A 20,060-nucleotide genomic window follows, 5' to 3' on the forward strand; every position below is an offset into this window, starting at 1 on the left:
GATACAACAAGAGGAGTTTACAGTGTATTGTGATTTTTACCAATGCATTTATCACTACGTGCTTAGGCTACAAAACACCAGAACAGGGCAGTTGTATTTTTGTGTCCACAATCTTGTATTTTCACAATTAAATTAGGCACAAAATGCATTACAGAATGACATTATAATGTCAATTTAAATCCCCAAAACAGCAGGCCAACACTAGGCCTACTCTGCTTTTGTGTTTAAACGTTTTAATGTAATGGTATTCACTCTTTTTTATTTACAGATTGATATGGGACTAGACCAGTCCTCTTCAGGATTGTGAGGCCTCCTCTCTGAGAGTTATAATGAGTTATCATCAGATTGATATGGGACCAGACCAGTCCTCTTCAGGATTGTGAGGCCTCCTCTCTGAGAGTTATAATGAGTTATCATCAGGGGGCTGAGGGTGGTGCCATCCATAAAGAAAGACAGAAGGATGGGTCACCAAACAAGGATCTTGATGAGACCATGGACCCTTATATGAAGAGGTGTGTGTGTTTGTGTGTGTGTGCGCACACAACTGCTCGTTGTGAAGACTTTTAGATCTGTATCCTATTTAAAAGTAATGCATTTCTAGAAGGATACTGAGTTACTGCATAGTACATTTAACAGAAAATATGAATGATTTGGTAAGTGTAAATGACTGAGGACAAACCAAGTCCAAAGGTAGTTCACTTCTATAATGCTGCATGTGATTTTAGTATTTACTAAAGGTGCATGTCTGTCTTGTATTATTTGCAGTGTCCATCCAGAGATAGCTGAGTCTGTTTCCTCTGGTTATTTATCAATTAAGAGTGACCAATCCATGGATCTCCCTTTTCGTTTCAAAGGGTAATATTTTACATAGTCCTTTGAGCCTATGTCATAATAAAAACATTTTCTTAATTATTTGTGACTTAAGGTGAGACAGAAATGCACATAATGATATGATGAGTAGGTTACCATGATAACAGATAGTTATAGGTAGGTTACCATGTGTTATATTATCAGGCCATTATGTGTTAACCTGAATGGGTCATGTTCTTTTGATCAATGTATTTGATAAATTTGGCCCCGTGTAGCTCAGTTGGTAGAGCATGGCGCTTGCAACGCCAGGGTTGTGGGTTCGTTTCCCACGGGGGGTCAGTATGAAAATGTATGCACTCACTAACTGTAAGTCGCTCTGGATAAGAGTGTCTTCTAAATGACTAAAATGTAATAAATCTTATTTTCCAATTCCCAACCAGGCCAGGAGAGGTACCCTGTGATATCTGCTCTGAGGTCCAAGCAGTGAAGTTCTGTCAGACCTGCACTATCTCCTACTGTGAGAACCACATCAGACAACACTATACAATACCTAAACTACAGAGACACACCCTGGTGGAGGTGACTGGAGACCTGGAGGAGAGACTCTGTCAGGAGCACCACAGAGCTCTGGAGGTGTTCTGCAGGACAGACCAGAAGCTGATCTGCAGTCTGTGTGTAGTAACAGAACACAAAGGACATGATGTAGTCTATGAAGAGATAAAACAAGCAGGAAGACAGGTATAGTTTATGCTTTCTTCTCCCCTTTATCAGAAAACATGCTTACTTTCCTCTGTTGTCATCATTGTCCAATGCAAAGTAGTGCAAATTTTTTTGCATCCCACTATACAAAATGTTTGTTTCTCCATAAAATACCACTTGTTCTGAAAACTATTTCATATTGATGATTTCATGGAAGACATGTTGCTGAGTGTTCAGTGACAAAGCACAAAGGTCATGACCTGATCATTGAAGAGATAAAACAAACAGGAAGACAGGTAGTTGATTCCCCCCCTCATTATACCTGAGTATACACTGAATATACATTGCCAAAAGTATGTGGACACCCCTTCAAATTAGTGTATTCGGATATTTCAGCCACACCCGTTGCTGACAGGTGTATAAAATCAAGCACACCGCCATGCAATCTCCATAGACAAACATTGACAGTAGAATGGCCTTACTGAAGAGCTCAGTGACTTTCAACGTGACACCGTCATAGGATGCCACCTTTCCAACAAGTCAGTTCGTCAAATTTCGGCCTTTCTAGAGCTGCCCCGGTCAACTGTAAGTGCTGTTATTGTGAAGTGGAAACGTCTAGGAGCAACAATGACTCAACCGCGAAGCGGTAGGCCACACAAGCTTACAGAACGGGACCACTGAGTGCTGAAGCGCGTAGAGCGTAAAAGTCGTCTGTCCTCAGTTGCAACACTCACTACCGAGTTCCAAACTGACTCTGGAAGCAACGCCAGCACAAGAACTGTTCGTCGGGACCTTCATGAAATGAGTTTCCATGTCAGAGCAGCCGCACACAAGCCTAAGATCACCACGCGCAATTTCAAGCGTCGGCTGGAGTGGTGTAAAGGTCGCCGCCATTGGACTCTGGAACAGTGGAAACACGTTCTCTGGAGTGATGAATCACGCTTCACCATCTTGCAGTCCAACAGATGAATCTGGGTTTGGGGGATGCCAGGAGAACACTACCTGCCCGAATGCATAGTGCCAACTGTAAAGTTTTGTGGAGGAGTAATAATGGTCTGGGGCTGTTTTTCATGGTTCGGGCTAAGCCCCTTAGTTCCAGGGAAGATAAATCTTAACGCTACAGCATACAATGACATTCTAGACGATTCTGTGCATCCAACTTTGTGGCAACAGTTTGGGGAAGGCCATTTCCTGTTTCAGCTTGACAATGCCCCCGTTCACATTTATTAATGCACATGATTTTGGAATGAGATGTTCGACGAGCAGGTGTCCACATACAGTTGAAGTCGGAAGTTTACATACACTTAGGTTGGAGTCATTAAAACTTGTTTTTTCAATCACTTTTCAATCACAAATTTCTTGTTAACAAACTATAGTTTTGGCAAGTCGGTTAGGACATCTACTTTGTGCATGACACAAGTAATTTTTCCAACAATTGTTTACAGACAGATTATTTCACTTATAATTCACTGTATCACAATTCCAGTGGGTCAGAAGTTTACATACACTAAGTTGACTGTGCCTTTAAACAGCTTGGAAATTTCCAGAAAATGATGTCATGGCTTTAGAAGCTTCTGATAGGCTAATTGACATCATTTGATTCAATTGGAGGTGTACCTGTGGATGTATTTCAAGACCTACCTTCAAACTCAGTGCCTCTTTGCTTGACATCATGGGAAAATCAAAAGAAATCAGCCAAGACCTCAGAAAAAAAATTGTAGACCTCCACAAGTCTGGATCATCCTTGGGAGCAATTTCCAAACGCCTGAACGTAACACGTTCATCTGTACAAACAATAGTACGCAAGTAAAAACACCATGGGACTACGCAGCCGTCATACCACTCAGGAAGGAGACACGTTCTGTCTCCTAGAGATGAACGTACTTTGGTGCGAAAAGTGCTAATCAATCCCAGAAGAACAGCAAAGGACCTTGTGAAGATGCTGGAGGAAACAGGTACAAAAGTATCTATATCCACAGTAAAACGAGTCCTATATTGACATAACCTGAAAGGCCGCTCAGCAAGGAAGAAGCCACTGCTCTAAAACTGCCATAAAAAAGCCAGACTACGGTTTGCAACTGCACACGGGGACAAAGATCGTACTTTTTGGAGAAATGTCCTCTGGTCTGATGAAACAAAAACAGAACTGTTTGGCCATAATGACCATCGTTATGTTTGAAGGAAAAAGGGGGTGCTTGCAAGCCGAAGAACACTATCCCAACCGTGAAGCACAGGGGTGGCAGCATCATGCTGTGGGGGGTGCTTTGCTGCAGGAGGGACTGGTGCACTTCACAAAATAGATGGCATCATGAGGAAGGAAAATTATGTGGATATATTGAAACAACATCTCAAGACATCAGTCAGGAAGTTAAAGCTTGGTCGCAAATGGGTCTTCCAAATGGACAATGACCCCAAGCATACTTCCAAAGTTGTGGCAAAATGGCTTAAGGACAACAAAGTCAAGGTATTATTCTGACATTTCACATTCTTGAAATAAATTGGTGATCCTAACTGACCTAAGACAGGGAATTCTTACTTGGATTAAATGTCAGGAATTGTGAAAAACTGAGTTTAAATGTATTTGGCTAAGGTGTATGTAAACTTCCGACTTCAACTGTACTATTGGCAATGTAGATTTGCTAATACTGTTAATTCAAGTTCATGCTACAAGCTTTGTCATTGCTTGTTTTGCAACATAAACATTTTGTTTTTTCAATGAAAAGATTGTTTCTTACTCTGTTTCCACTGCTGAAGACTTTTGATGGAGAGCAACGCCAAAGGCCAGAGTCAGTCAACGGTAAGTGCATGTACAATCAATAATTAATTAACCCAAAAGTTGTTCTTTGAGATCTTTAGTGATAGCTCATAACTTGTGAACAATGATGTACATAACATTTGTAAAAAAGTATTTAAGATATCATTTGTTACTCCTATTCTGATATAAGTAAATTAGTATGCATTTGTGGTTCCAATTAAGTCTGTTTTCTCTCTCCAGTGCTGCCCCCTCCTGGGAAGATCCAGGTCCTGTCAGTGAGATCAGACTCTGTGTCTCTGAGCTGGGGTTCTCCTGAGGGGCTGAAGGCACCACACATGTTCAGAGTGACCTGGGGCTGTGACCTGGGGGAAACGGACTCATCAAAAGTGAAAGGCGGGTATCATCTTAAAATAAGCAGTCTCCAACCTGGTGAAAAGTACCAGTTCAGTGTGGCCACAGAGGGAGAAGATGGAAGTCAAAGCAGATGTGTCTCAGCATCCCTATCCACAGGTAAAGAGTTTGGTTTTAGTCATGTTTTACTGACATACTTTGTTGTGTTTTAAGAGTGAAATTGTTATGGACTCATCTGTCAAGATGAAGATCTTCTTACAACTAATCTTGATTTTTGTTCCAGTGGTCCCACCCAGAGACTTAAAGGTAGACCATTTGGAAGAGTCCTCCTTCACTCTCCACTGGTCCAAGGCTGAAGGAATGGAAAAAGTCCCACAGCGCTTCCTCATATCCTACTGCAGCCCAGGAACAGACCTCCATGCAGAGAATACTAAAGACTGCCACAAAACATTCTCAAACCTGCAGCCTGGTACTGAGTACACCGTCAGCGTCTCAACTGTACTGAAGAATGGGGAAGAGAGTGAACCTGTCTCTACAACTATCTGCACTAGTAAGAGATCTCCTCACCTTATTACAGTTCATCATCTCTACCAGAACAGACATTTTGCTATATTACAAATCAACTTCTATTGTGACTTCTGTTTTTAGCTTATTCCTTCCCACATTATAAGTGATTGCAAAGACATGTTTATCCCTGGCCTTATTCTACTTTTCCTCCTGTAATATATTTCTGGAGTTTAACTGTAGCACTAACAATAATGTATTTTCCCTTAGTACTTCCTGCTCCAGACCAGCTGACTGTTGACTCAGTGGACACCACATCAGCTACTGTTAGCTGGAGCCAGCCACCAGGATTGGACCAAACCCAACATCATTACCAGATCTCCTACCACTGTCCAGGGACAGAACCACACATCACTACCACATCTTCACACAGCATCACTCTCTCTGACCTGCAAGGTGGTACTCCGTACTCTGTCACTGTCTGCACTATGCTGGAAAATGGAAAGCAAAGTCAACTGGTGTCTACAACCCTCACCACAGGTAAGTACCCTACTAAAGTATTACAGTGGCTTGCGAAAGTATTCACCCCCCTTGACATTTTTCCTATTTTGTTGCCTTACATCCTGGAATTAAAATCGATTTTTGGGGGGTTTGTATCATTTGATTTAAACAACATGCCTACCACTTGCAAAATATTTTTTATTGTGAAACAAACAAGAAATAAGACAAAAAAACAGAACTTGAGTGTGCATAACTATTCACCCCCCCAAAGTCAATACTTTGTAGAGCCACCTTTGCAGCAATTACAGCTGCAAGTCTCTTGGGGGTATGTCTCTATAAGCTTGGCACATCTAGCCACTGGGATTTTTGCCCATTCTTCAAGGCAAAACTGCTCCAGCTCCTTCAAGTTGGATGGGTTCCACTGGTGTACAGCAATCTTTAAGTCATACCACAGATTCTCAATTGGATTGAGGTCTGTGCTTTGACTAGGCCATTCCAATACATTTAAATGTTTCCCCTTAAACCACTCGAGTGTTGCTTTAGCAGTATGCTGAGGGTCATTGTCCTGCTGGAAGGTGCACCTCTGTCCCAGTCTCAAATCTATGGAAGACCGAAACAGGTTTCTCTCAAGAATTTCCCTGTATTTAGCACCATCCATCATTCCTTCAATTCTGACCAGTTTCCCAGTCCCTGCTGATGAAAAACATCCCCACAGCATGATGCTGCCACCACCATGCTTCACTGTGGGGATTGTGTTCTCGGGGTGATGAGAGGTGTTGGGTTTGCGCCAGACATTTTCCTTGATGGCCAAAAAGCTCAACTTTAGTCTCATCAGACCAGAGTACCTTCTTCCATATGTTTGGGGAGTCTCCCACATGCCTTTTGGCGAAAACCAAGCGTGGTTGCTTATTTTTTTCTTTAAGCAATGGCTTTTTTCTGGCCACTCTTCTGTAAAGCCCAGCTCTGTGGAGTGTACGGCTTAAAGTGGTCCTATGGACAGATACTCTAATCTCCGCTGTGGAGCTTCGCAGCTCCTTCAGGGTTATCTTTGGTCTCTGTTGCCTCTCTGATGAATGCCCTCCTTGCCGTGCGTTTTGGTGGGCGGCCCTCTCTTGGCAGGTTTGTTGTAGTGCCATATTCTTTCCATTTTTAATAATGGATTGAATGGTGCTCCGTGGGATGTTCAAAGTTTCGGATATTTTTTTATAACCCAACCCTGATCTGTACTTCTCCACAACTTTGTCCCTGACCTGTTTGGAGAGCTCCTTGGTCTTCGTTGTGCCCCTTGCTTAGTGGTGTTGTAGACTCTGGGGCCTTTCAGAACAGGTGTGTGTATATATACTGAGATCATGTGACACTTAGATTGCACACAGGAGGACTTTATTTAACTAATTATGTGACTTCTGAAGGTAATTGGTTGTACCAGATCTTTATTTAGGGGCTTCATAGCAAAGGGGGTGAATACATATGCATGGACCAATTTTCCGTAATTTATTTCTTAGATTTTTTTTAAACAAGTTATTTTCTTCATTTCACTTCACCAATTTTGACTATTTTGTGTATGTCCATTACATGAAATCCAAATAAAAATCCATTTCAATTACAGGTTGTAATGCAACAAAATAGGAAAAACGCCAAGTGGGATTAATACTTTTTCAAGGCACTGTATGTCTGTTGTCAAACTGACTAGTTGTCAAAATCACTGTAATGTACATTAAATAATCATAATGGATTTGTCAGCATGCAATGTAAAGGTACAGTATCTTCCCTGATGAGATATACATGATGGTGAATTCCCCAGATCTCATCGTGCTCTTAGGTGCTGAAATCAATGGAATGTATTTTTTATCATATTTGAATTCATGCTTTCCTCCATTCCTGTTAGTCATTATGTCAAGGAGTTGATCTGCCTCTGCTTGCTTAACTTTATCAGTAGTACAGTGTAAAACACTTATTGTGTAGAGGATTTCTAACCACACCACTCTTTTCATTTATGTTTAAGTAATAAGGCATGATAACCTGGGGACTATAGTGTGAGTAACTCTTGACTAAGTGCTGTTCTTAGGAGGGTATCATTCATGATAATTTCCGGTTTCGAGGGTCTTATTGCTTTTATAAAACAGTTTCCAACATATAAAAAAAAGATTAACAACATGTTTTCATTAAATATATTGTACGTTTTGCTAATTTGTTACATACTGTACATCTAGCAAATTCATGAAATATAATGTGAAGTTTTAGCATTATTTTGGTAAGACAGCTGTGTATTGTGCCATTTCACAAGGTGTTGTTGAACTCATGAGCAGCATGATTGTCCATGTTGAAGTGGGCCTAAAGGCGTATTTATTTGGCTAAACAGCTGTGCTTGGCTGCATCTCACTGTAATAGGCTGTAGGCTATGTTTTGGCTCTTTGGATCTCCGTTAACCTGTTGTTTACTGCATTTGTTTACTGTTAATCTAACTAGCCTGAATATAGATGGTGTCATGCCTTTATCGATCTGATATTAATGTTACTTGGCCTACTACTTGTTACCCCTGTTTTGTTCTGTTCCCATTCATTCGTTCACATTTGCAGTTGTGTTGGTATTCTAAGCCAAACTTTTCAGTATTTTTCTTTGCCTGCATGAATAACTAGGATACTACTTTCAGCATTTAGTTAGCATTATTTTGGTAAGACAGCTGTGTGTATGGTGCATTCACATAGGCTGTTTGTAATAGGTGAATTACCCTATCTATCTGGCAGCCTGTATTCTTTACCAAAACAGCATTGCTGTAGGGCGCTGTCCATTGTGCTGATACAGAACAGCAGAGATAGGCTAAAGATTTCAAAAGCATGCATTGATCTCAGAGTCTCGACATTTTAACTTTATGTTTACTGTGGTATAGCGTGATTATTTAAACAGAATTCAATATAATTCCAATGCAAGAATGCCCAAAAAAAGTTAGCCCCCGCATCGCAGAGGAAACTCTTCATTTTTGTTACATTACAAATCCAACTTTTGTTGTGTGACTTATGTTTTTAGCATATTTCTTACCCGTATCAAAAGGAATTTCAAGCCGGCCTTTTTTACTTTTCGACTACTATTAAACTTTTTCCTCCTGTAGCATATTTCTGGAGATAAACTGTAACCCTGACATTAATGTATTTTCCCTTAGTACTGCCTGCTCCAGACCAGATTTATGTTGACTCAGTGGACAACACATCAGCTGCTGTTAGCTGGAGCCAGCCACCAGGATTGGACCAAACCCAACATCATTACCAGATCTCCTACCACTGTCCAGGGACAGAACCACACATCACTACCACATCTTAACACAGTATCACTCTCTCTGACCTGCAAGGTGGTACTCAGTACTCTGTCACTGTCTGCACTGTGCTGGAAAATGGAAAGCAAAGTCAACTGGTGTCAACAACCCTCACCACAAGTAAGGAAATACCCTACTTAAGTATTATTTCTAGTGTCACATTTTTTTCAAATCACTCTAATGTACATTAAATAATCATAATGGATTTGTCAGCATGCAATGTATAACTCTTGAAAATATAGTCTGGGCAAAAGCCAGTTGTTTGTTATCCTCCTTGCCTCTTCTTGTAAAGTTGTATTTTGAAGCACACTTTTTTTACAAGCCCCAGGTGTGTTGGTCTACTGCTGTTGACTTCTTTATCTTCTAGAAGTCCTGCTCACTGATGGCTGCATGGTGCATTGTCTTGTCCTTCCTCTGTCACTGCAGTTGCTTAACGGTGCCCAGTAAGATGTTGTTGGATGTCGTGAACTCTGAGTCTTTCATTAGACACCAGTAAAGGCTCTGAGGGGGGGCGTTATGCAGCGGTTTAACTCAGCACAGAGACCCGTGTAGCTGCTCAGCCCGTACATTTAACCCTTAATATTCCTCACAGTGCCATAAAACTCCCACAGAATAGTATTCAACCCTTCTTTTGTAGTTGTCTCAAAAGAGAAAGTTGTCTCCTTTTCACTTAGCCAGTCCATGAAACATCTCAGCCCAGTTTGTCTACTTGACTGTGTTGGCTTCATTATGGCTCTTTTCCAGGGGGTTATGTAGCACTATATTGAATAAATCCAATATGGTATCTACTTATGCACTCTAATATAGAGCTCTTACCAAGTCAATCCTTTCTGGAATGAGCAGAGAAAAGGAAGAGGAGGAAATAGTGAGGCGGAGGGTCAGCCTCAGCACTACCTGGTACACGGGTCTAATCTGAAATCCTTACTCGGAATGTATCCTGCCGCGCGGAAGGATACTATATTGGAGAGATCCAATAGTTCACATACAGTGTCTTGCAAAAGTATTCATCCCCCTTGGCGTTTTTCCTATTTTGTTGCATTACAACCTGTAATTTAAATTGATTTTAATTTGGATTTCATGTAATGGACATACTGGTGAAATGAAATGAAATGAAATTGGTGAAGTGAAATGAAAAAAATAACTTGTTTCAAAAAATGCTAAAAAAAAAATAACGGAAAAGTGGTGCGTGCATAAGTTTTCACCTCCTTTGCTATGAAGCCGCTAAATAAGATCTGGTGCAACCAATTACCTTCAGAAGTCACATAATTAGTTAAATAAAGTCCTCCTGTGTGCATTCTAAGTGTCAAATGATCTGTCACATGATCTCAGTATATATACACCTGTTCTGAAAGGCCCCAGAGTCTGCAACACCACTAAGCAAGGGGCACCACCAAGCAAGCAGCACCATGAAGACCAAGGAGCTCTCCAAACAGGTCAAGGACAAAGTTGTGGAGAAGTACAGATCAGGGTTAGGTTATGAAAAAATATCAGAAACTTTGAACATCCCATGGAGCACCATTATACAGTGGGGGAAAAAAAGTATTTAGTCAGCCACCAATTGTGCAAGTTCTCCCACTTAAAAAGATGAGAGGCCTGTAATTTTCATCATAGGTACACGTCAACTATGACAGACAAAATGATAATTTTTTTTCCAGAAAATCACATTGTAGGATTTTAATGAATTTATTTGCAAATTATGGTGGAAAATAAGTATTTGGTCAATAACAAAAGTTTCTCAATACTTTGTTATATACCCTTTGTTGGCAATGACACAGGTCAAATGTTTTCTGTAAGTCTTCACAAGGTTTTTCACACACTGTTGCTGGTATTTTGGCCCATTCCTCCATGCAGATCTCCTCTAGAGCAGTGATGTTTTGGGGCTGTCGCTGGGCAACACGGACTTTCAACTCCCCTCCAAAGATTTTCTATGGGGTTGAGATCTGGAGACTGGCTAGGCCACTCCAGGACATTGAAATGCTTCTTACGAAGCCACTCCTTCGTTGCCCGGGCGGTGTGTTTGGGATCATTGTCATGCTGAAAGACCCAGCCACGTTTCATCTTCAATGCCCTTGCTGATGGAAGGAGGTTTTCACTCAAAATCTCACGATACATGGCCCCATTCATTCTTTCCTTTACACGGATTAGTCGTCCTGGTCACTTTGCAGAAAAACAGCCCCAAAGCATGATGTTTCCACCCCCATGCTTCACAGTAGGTATGGTGTTCTTTGGATGCAACTCAGCATTCTTTGTCCCTCCAAACACGACGAGTTGAGTTTTTACCAAAAAGTTCTATTTTGGTTTCATCTGACCATATGACATTCTCCCAATCCTCTTCTGGATCATCCAAATGCACTCTAGCAAACTTCAGACAGGCCTGGACATGTACTGGCTTAAGCAGGGGGACATGTCTGGCACTGCAGGATTTGAGTTCCTGGCGGCGTAGTGTGTTACTGATGGTAGGCTTTGTTACTTTGGTCCCAGCTCTCTGCAGGTCATTCACTAGGTCCCCCCCGTGTGGTTCTGGGATTTTTGCTCACCGTTCTTGTGATCATTTTGACCCCACGGGGTGAGATCTTGCGTGTAGCCCCAGATCGAGGGAGATTATCAGTGGTCTTGTATGTCTTCCATTTCCTAATAATTGCTCCCACAGTTGATTTCTTCAAACCAAGCTGCTTACCTATTGCAGATTCAGTCTTCCCAGCCTGGTGCAGGTCTACAATGTTGTTTCTGGTGTCCTTTGACAGCTCTTTGGTCTTGGCCATAGTGGAGGTTGGAGTGTGACTGTTTGAGGTTGTGGACAGGTGTCTTTTATACTGATAACAAGTTCAAACAGGTGCCATTAATACAGGTAACGAGTGGAGGACAGAGGAGCCTCTTAAAGAAGAAGTTACAGGTCTGTGATAGCCAGAAATCTTGCTTGTTTGTAGGTGACCAAATACTTATTTTCCACCATAATTTGCAAATAAATTCATAAAAAATCCTACAATGTGATTTTCTGGAATTTTTTTTCTCAATTTGTCTGTCATAGTTGATGTGATGAAAATTACAGGCCTCTCTCATCTTTTTAAGTGGGAGAACTTGCACAATTGGTGGCTGACTAAATACTTTTTTCCCCCACTGTATATATTATTTTTAAATGGAAAGAATATGGCACCACAACAAACCTGCCAAGAGAGGGATGTTCAAAGTTTCTGATATTTTTTTATAACCCAACCCTGATCTGTACTTCTCCACAATTTTGTCCCTGACCTGTTTGGAGAGCTCCTTGGTCTTCATGGTGCCGCTTACTTGGTTGTGCCCCTTGCTTAGTGGTGTTGCAGACTCTGGGGCCTTTCAGAACAGGTGTGTATATATACTGAGATCATGTGACACTTAGATTGCACACAGGAGGACTTTATTTAACTAATTATGTGACTTCTGAAGGTAATTGGTTGTACCAGATCTTTATTTAGGGGCTTCATAGCAAAGGGGGTGAATACATATGCATGGACCAATTTTCCGTAATTTATTTCTTAGATTTTTTTGAAACAAGTTATTTTCTTCATTTCACTTCACCAATTTTGACTATTATGTTTATGTCCATTACATGAAATCCAAATAAAAATCCATTTAAATTACAGGTTGTAATGCAACAAAATAGGAATTACGCCAAGGGGGATTAATACTTTTTCAAGGCACTGTATGTCTGTTGTCAAACTGACTAGTTGTCAAAATCACTGTAATATTCATTAAATAATCATAATGGATTTGTCAGCATGCAATGTAAAGGTACAGTATCTTCCCTGATGAGATATACATGATGGTGAATTCCCCAGATCTCATCGTGCTCTTAGGTGCTGAAATCAATCAAATGTATTTTTTTATCATATTTGAATTCATTCTTTCCTCCATTCATGTCAGTCATTTTGTCAAGGAGTTGATCTGCCTCTGCTTGCTTAACTTTATCAGTAGTACAGTGTAAAACACTTATTGTGTAGAGGATTTCTAATCACACCACTCTTTTCATTTATGTTTAAGTAATAAGGCATGATAACCTGGGGACTATAGTGTGAGTAACTCTTGACTAAGTGCTGTTCTTAGGAGGGTATCATTCATGATAATTCCCAGTTTCGAGGGTCTTATTGCTTTTATAAAACAGTTTCCAACATATGAAAAAAAAATTAACATGTTTTCATTAAATATATTGTATGTTTTGCTAATTTGTTTCATACTGTACATCTAGCAAATTCATGAAATATAATGTGAATTGTTAGCATTATTTTGGTAAGACAGCTGTGTATTGTGCCATTTCACAAGGTGTTGCTGAACTCATGAGTGGCATGATTGTCCATGTTGAAGTAGGCCTACAGGTGTATTTATTTGGCTAAACAGCTGTGCTTGGCTGCATCTCACTGTAATAGGCTGTAGGCTATGTTTTGGCTCTTTGGATCTCCATTCACCTGTTGTTTTACTGCGTTTGTTTACTGTTAATCTAACGAGCCTGAATATAGATGGTGTCATGCCTTTATCGATCTGATATTAATGTTACTTGGCTACTACTTGTTACCCCTGTTTTGTTCTGTTCCCAAACATTCGTTCACATTTGCAGTTGTGTTGGTATTCTAAGCCAAACTTTTCTGTATTTTTCTTGCATTGCATGAATAACTAGGCTACAACTTTCAGCATTTAGTTAGCATTATTTTGGTAAGACAGCTGTGTGTACGGTGCATTCACATAGGCTGTTTGTAATAGGTGATTTACCCTATCTATCTGGCAGCCTGTATTCTTTACCAAAACAGCATTGCTGTAGGGCGCTGTCCATTGTGCTGATACAGAACAGCAGAGATAGGCTAAAGATTTCAAAAGCATGCATTGATCTCAGTGTCTCGACATTTTAACTTTATGTTTATTGTGGTATAACGTGATTATTTAAGCAGAATTCAATATAATTCCAATGCAAGAACGCCCAGAAAAAAGTATCCCCCGCGTCGCAGAGGAAACTCTTCATTTTTGTTACATTACAAATCCAACTTTTGTTGTGTGACTTATGTTTTTAGCATATTTCTTACCCGTATCAAAAGGAATTGCAAGCCGGCCTTTTCTACTTTTCGACTACTATTCAACTTTTTCCTCCTGTAGTATATTTCTAGAGATAAACTGTAATCCTGACATTAATGTATTTTCCCTTAGTACTGCCTCCTCCAGACCAAATTCATGTTGACTCTGTGGACACCACATCAGCTGCTGTTAGCTGGAGCCAGCCACCAGGATTAGACCAAACCCAACATCATTACCAGATCTCCTACCACTGTCCAGGGACAAAACCACACATCACTACCACATCTTCACACAGTATCACTCTCTCTGACCTGCAACCTGCTACTGAATACTCTGTCACTGTCTGCACTGTGTTGGAAAATGGAAAGCAAAGTCAACTGGTGTCTACAACCCTCACCACAAGTAAGTACCCTACTTGAGTAGTATGTCTGTTGTCAAACTGACTAGTTGTCAAAATCACTGTAATATTCATTAAATAATCATAATGGATTTGTCAGCATGCAATGTAAAGGTACAGTATCTTCCCTGATGAGATATACATGATGGTGAATTCCCCAGATCTCATCGTGCTCTTAGGTGCTGAAATCAATCGAATGTATTTTTTATCATATTTGAATTCATGCTTTCCTCCATTCCTGTTAGTCATTTTGTCAAGGAGTTGATCTGTCTCTGCTTGCTTACAACTTTATCAGTAGTACAGTGTAAAACACTTATTGTGTAGAGGATTTCTAATCACACCACTCTTTTCATTTATGTTTAAGTAATAAGGCATGATAACCTGGGGACTATAGTGTGAGTAACTCTTGACTAAGTGTTGTTCTTAGGAGGGTATCATTCATGATAATTTCCGGTTTCGAGGGTCTTATTGCTTTTATAAAACGGTGCCAATATTTAAAAAAAAAGATTATCAACATGTTTTCATTAAAATTATTGTACGTTTTGCTAATTCTTTACATACTGTACATCTAGCAAATTCATGAAATATAATGTGAAGTTTTAGCATTATTTTGGTAAGACAGCTGTGTATTGTGCCATTTCACAAGGTGTTGCTGAACTCATGAGGGGCATGATTGTCCATGTTGAAGTGGGCCTACAGGCGTATTTATTTGGCTAAACAGCTGTTCTTGGCTGCATCTCACTGTAATAGGCTGTAGGCTATGTTTTGGCTCTTTGGATCTCCATTCACCTGTTGTTTACTGCGTTTGTTTACTGTTAATCTAACTAGCCTGAATATAGATAGTGTCATGCCTTTATCGATCTGATATTAATGTTACTTGGCCTACTACTTGTTACCCCTGTTTTGTTCTGTTCCCAATCATTCGTTCACATTTGCAGTTGTGTTGGTATTCTAAGCCAAACGTTTCACTATTTTTCTTGCATTGCATGAATAACTAGGCTACAACTTTCAGCATTTAGTTAGCATTATTTTGGTAAGACAGCTGTGTGTACGCTGCATTCACATAGGCTGTTTGTAATAGGTGAATTACCCTATCTATCTGGCAGCCTGTATTCTTTACCAAAACAGCATTGCTGTAGGGCGCTGTCCATTGTGCTGATACAGAACAGCAGAGATAGGCTAAAGATTTCAAAAGCATTCATTGATCTCAGAGTCTCGACATTTTAACTTTATGTTTATTGTGGTATAACGTGATTATTTAAGCAGAATTCAAAATAATTCCAATGCAAGAACGCCCAAAAACGTATCCCCAGCGTCGCAGAGGAAACTCTTCATTTTTGTTACATTACAAATCCAACTTTTGTTGTGTGATTTATGTTTTTAGCATATTTCTTACCCGTATCAAAAGGAATTGCAAGCCGGCCTTTTCTACTTTTCGACTACTATTCAACTTTTTCCTCCTGTAGTATATTTCTAGAGATAAACTGTAATCCTGACATTAATGTATTTTCCCTTAGTACTGCCTGCTCCAGACCAGATTAATGTTGACTCTGTGGACACCACATCAGCTGCTGTTAGCTGGAGCCAGCCACCAGGATTGGACCAAACCCAACATCATTACCAGATCTCCTACCACTGTCCAGGGAGAGAACCACACATCACTACCACATCTTCACACAGCATCACTCTCTCTGACCTGCAACCTGCTACTGAATACTCTGTCACTGTCTGCACTGAGTTGGAAAATGGAAAGCAAAGTCAACTGGTGTCTACAACCCTCACCACAAGTAAGTACCCTACTTGAGTATTATGTCTGTTGTCAAACTGACTAGTTGTCAAAATCACTGTAATATTCATTAAATAATCATAATGGATTTGTCAGCATGCAATGTAAAGGTCCAGTATCTTCCCTGAGGAGATATATATGATGGTGAATTCCCCAGATCTCATCGTGCTCTTAGGTGCTGAAATCAATCGAATGTATTTTTTATCATATTTGAATTCATGCTTTCCTCCATTCCTGTTAGTCATTTTGTCAAGGAGTTGATCTGTCTCTGCTTGCTTACAACTTTATCAGTAGTACAGTGTAAAACACTTATTGTGTAGAGGATTTCTAATCACACCACTCTTTTCATTTATGTTTAAGTAATAAGGCATGATAACCTGGGGACTATGGTGTGAGTAACTCTTGACTAAGTGCTGTTCTTAGGAGGGTATCATTCATGATAATTTTCCGGTTTCGAGGGTCTTATTACTTTTATAAAACGGTGCCAATATTTAAAAAAGGATTATCAACATGTTTTCATTAAAAATATTGTACGTTTTGCTAATTCGTTACATCCTGTACATCTAGCAAATTCATGAAATATAAAGTGAATTCTTAGCATTATTTTGGTAAGACAGCTGTGTGTACAGTGCATTCACATAGGCTGTTTGTAATAGGTGAATTACCCTATCTATCTGGCAGCCTGTATTCTTTACCAAAACAGCATTGCTGTAGGGCGCTGTCCATTGTGCTGATACAGAACAGCAGAGATAGGCTAAAGATTTCAAAAGCATGCATTGATCTCAGAGTCTCGACATTTTAACTTTATGTTTATTGTGGTATAACGTGATTATTTAAGCAGAATTCAATATAATTCCAATGCAAGAACGCCCAAAAAACGTATCCCCCGCGTCGCAGAGATAAATCTTCATTCTTGTTACATTACAAATCCAACTTTTGCTGTGTGACTTATGTTTTTAGCATATTTCTTACCCGTATCAAAAGGAATTGCAAGCCGGCCTTTTCTACTTTTCGACTACTATTCAACTTTTTCCTCCTGTAGTATATTTCTAGAGATAAACTGTAATCCTGACATTAATGTATTTTCCCTTAGTACTGCCTGCTCTAGACCAGATTAATGTTGACTCAGTGGACACCACATCAGCTGCTGTTAGCTGGAGCCAGCCACCAGGATTAGACCAAACCCAACATCATTACCAGATCTCCTACCACTGTCCAGGGACAGAACCAAACATCGGTACCACATCTTCACACAGTATCACTCTCTCTGACCTGCAACCTGCTACTGAATACTCTGTCACTGTCTGCACTGAGTTGGAAAATGGAAAGCAAAGTCAACTGGTGTCTACAACCCTCACCACAAGTAAGTACCCTACTTGAGTATTATGTCTGTTGTCAAACTGACTAGTTGTCAAAATCACTGTAATATTCATGAAATAATCATAATGGATTTGTCAGCATGCAATGTAAAGGTACAATATCTTCCCTGATGAGATATATATGATGGTGAATTCCCCCAGATCTCATCGTCCTGTTAGGTGCTGAAATCAATCAAATGTATTTTTATCAGATTTGAATTCATGCTTTCCTCCATTCCTGTTAGTCATTTTGTCAAGGAGTTGATCTGTCTCTGCTTGCTTACAACTTTATCAGTAGTACAGTGTAAAACACTTATTGTGTAGAGGATTTTATAATCACACCACTCTTTTCATTTATGTTTAAGTAATAAGGCATGATAACCTGGGGACTATGTGAGTAACTCTTGACTAAGTGCTGTTCTTAGGAGGGTATCATTCATGATTATTTTCGGTTTCGAGGGTCTTATTGCTTTTATAAAACGGTGCCAATATTTAAAAAAAAGATTATCAACATGTTTTCATTAAAAATATTGTACGATTTGCTAATTCGTTACATCCTGTACATCTAGCAAATTCATGAAATATAAAGTGAATTCTTAGCATTATTTTGGTAAGACAGCTGTGTGTACAGTGCATTCACATAGGCTGTTTGTAATAGGTGAATTACCCTATCTATCTGGCAGCCTGTATTCTTTACCAAAACAGCATTGCTGTAGGGCGCTGTCCATTGTGCTGATACAGAACAGCAGAGATAGGCTAAAGATTTCAAAAGCATGCATTGATCTCAGAGTCTCGACATTTTAACTTTATGTTTATTGTGGTATAACGTGATTATTTAAGCAGAATTCAATATAATTCCAATGCAAGAACGCCCAAAAAACGTATCCCCCGCGTCGCAGAGATAAATCTTCATTCTTGTTACATTACAAATCCAACTTTTGCTGTGTGACTTATGTTTTTAGCATATTTCTTACCCGTATCAAAAGGAATTGCAAGCCGGCCTTTTCTACTTTTCGACTACTATTCAACTTTTTCCTCCTGTAGTATATTTCTAGAGATAAACTGTAATCCTGACATTAATGTATTTTCCCTTAGTACTGCCTGCTCCAGACCAGATTAATGTTGACTCTGTGGACACCACATCAGCTGCTGTTAGCTGGAGCCAGCCACCAGGATTAGACCAAACCCAACATCATTACCAGATCTCCTACCACTGTCCAGGGACAGAACCACACATCACCACCACATCTTCACACAGTATCACTCTCTCTGACCTGCAACCTGCTACTGAATACTCTGTCACTGTCTGCACTGAGTTGGAAAATGGAAAGCAAAGTCAACTGGTGTCTACAACCCTCACCACAAGTAAGTACCCTACTTGAGTATTATGTCTGTTGTCAAACTGACTAGTTGTCAAAATCACTGTAATATTCATTAAATAATCATAATGGATTTGTCAGCATGCAATGTAAAGGTACAGTATCTTCCCTGAGGAGATATATATGATGGTGAATTCCCCAGATCTCATCGTGCTCTTAGGTGCTGAAATCAATCGAATGTATTTTTTATCATATTTGAATTCATGCTTTCCTCCATTCCTATCAGTCATTTTGTCAAGGAGTTGATCTGTCTCTGCTTGCTTACAACTTTATCAGTAGTACAGTGTAAAACACTTATTGTGTAGAGGATTTCTAATCACACCACTCTTTTCATTTATGTTTAAGTAATAAGGCATGATAACCTGGGGACTATAGTGTGAGTAACTCTTGCCTAAGTGCTGTTCTTAGGAGGGTATCATTCATGATAATTTTCCGGTTTCGAGGGTCTTATTGCTTTTATAAAACGGTGCCAATATTTAAAAAAAGATTATCAACATGTTTTCATTAAAAATATTGTACGTTTTGCTAATTCGTTACATCCTGTACATCTAGCAAATTCATGAAATATAAAATGAATTGTTAGCATTATTTTGGTAAGACAGCTGCGTGTACGGTGCATTCACATAGGCTGTTTGTAATAGGTGAATTACCCTATCTATCTGGCAGCCTGTATTCTTTACCAAAACAGCATTGCTGTAGGGCGCTATCCATTGTGCTGATAAGAACAGCAGAGATAGGCTAAAGATTTCAAAAGCATGCAGTTGATCTCAGAGTCTCGACATTTTAACTTTATGTTTATTGTGGTATAACGGATTACTTAAGCAGAATTCAATATAATTCCAATGCAGAACGCCCAAAAAACGTATCCCCGCGTTGAGAGGAAACTCTTCATTTTTGTTACATTACAAATCCAACTTTTTGTTGTGTGACTTATGTTTTTATGCATATTTCTTACCCATATCAAAAGGAATCGTAAACCGGCCTTTTCTACTTTTCTACTATTCAACTTTTTCCTCCTGTAGTATATTTCAGAGATAAACTGTAATCCTGACATTAATGTATTTTCCCTTAGTACTGCCTGCTCCAGACCAGATTAATGTTGACTCAGTGGACACCACATCAGCTGCTGTTATGGGCAGCCACCAGGATTAGACCAAACCCAACATCATTACCAGA

General features: G+C 39.7%; 1 protein-coding gene and 1 long non-coding RNA gene across 2 annotated transcripts; both read left to right on the forward strand.

The window, feature by feature from the left end:
• Positions 1-271: 271 nt before the first annotated feature.
• LOC121561658 (fibronectin-like) lies at positions 272-20,036 on the forward strand. Its single transcript, XM_045218539.1, has 7 exons — positions 272-512; positions 766-855; positions 1,251-1,548; positions 4,264-4,306; positions 4,505-4,774; positions 4,899-5,165; positions 19,957-20,036. Exons 1-7 carry the CDS (start codon positions 406-408, stop codon positions 20,034-20,036), a joined length of 1,155 nt encoding a protein of 384 aa, XP_045074474.1. The 5' UTR covers positions 272-405.
• Positions 16,019-18,731, forward strand: LOC121561659. Its single transcript, XR_006659732.1, has 3 exons — positions 16,019-16,148; positions 17,241-17,510; positions 18,601-18,731. It is a non-coding gene; the product is annotated as an uncharacterized LOC121561659 (long non-coding RNA).
• Positions 20,037-20,060: the final 24 nt, after the last annotated feature.

Source organism: Coregonus clupeaformis, unplaced genomic scaffold (assembly GCF_020615455.1).
Source record: "Coregonus clupeaformis isolate EN_2021a unplaced genomic scaffold, ASM2061545v1 scaf1649, whole genome shotgun sequence".
Taxonomy (NCBI): domain Eukaryota; kingdom Metazoa; phylum Chordata; class Actinopteri; order Salmoniformes; family Salmonidae; genus Coregonus; species Coregonus clupeaformis.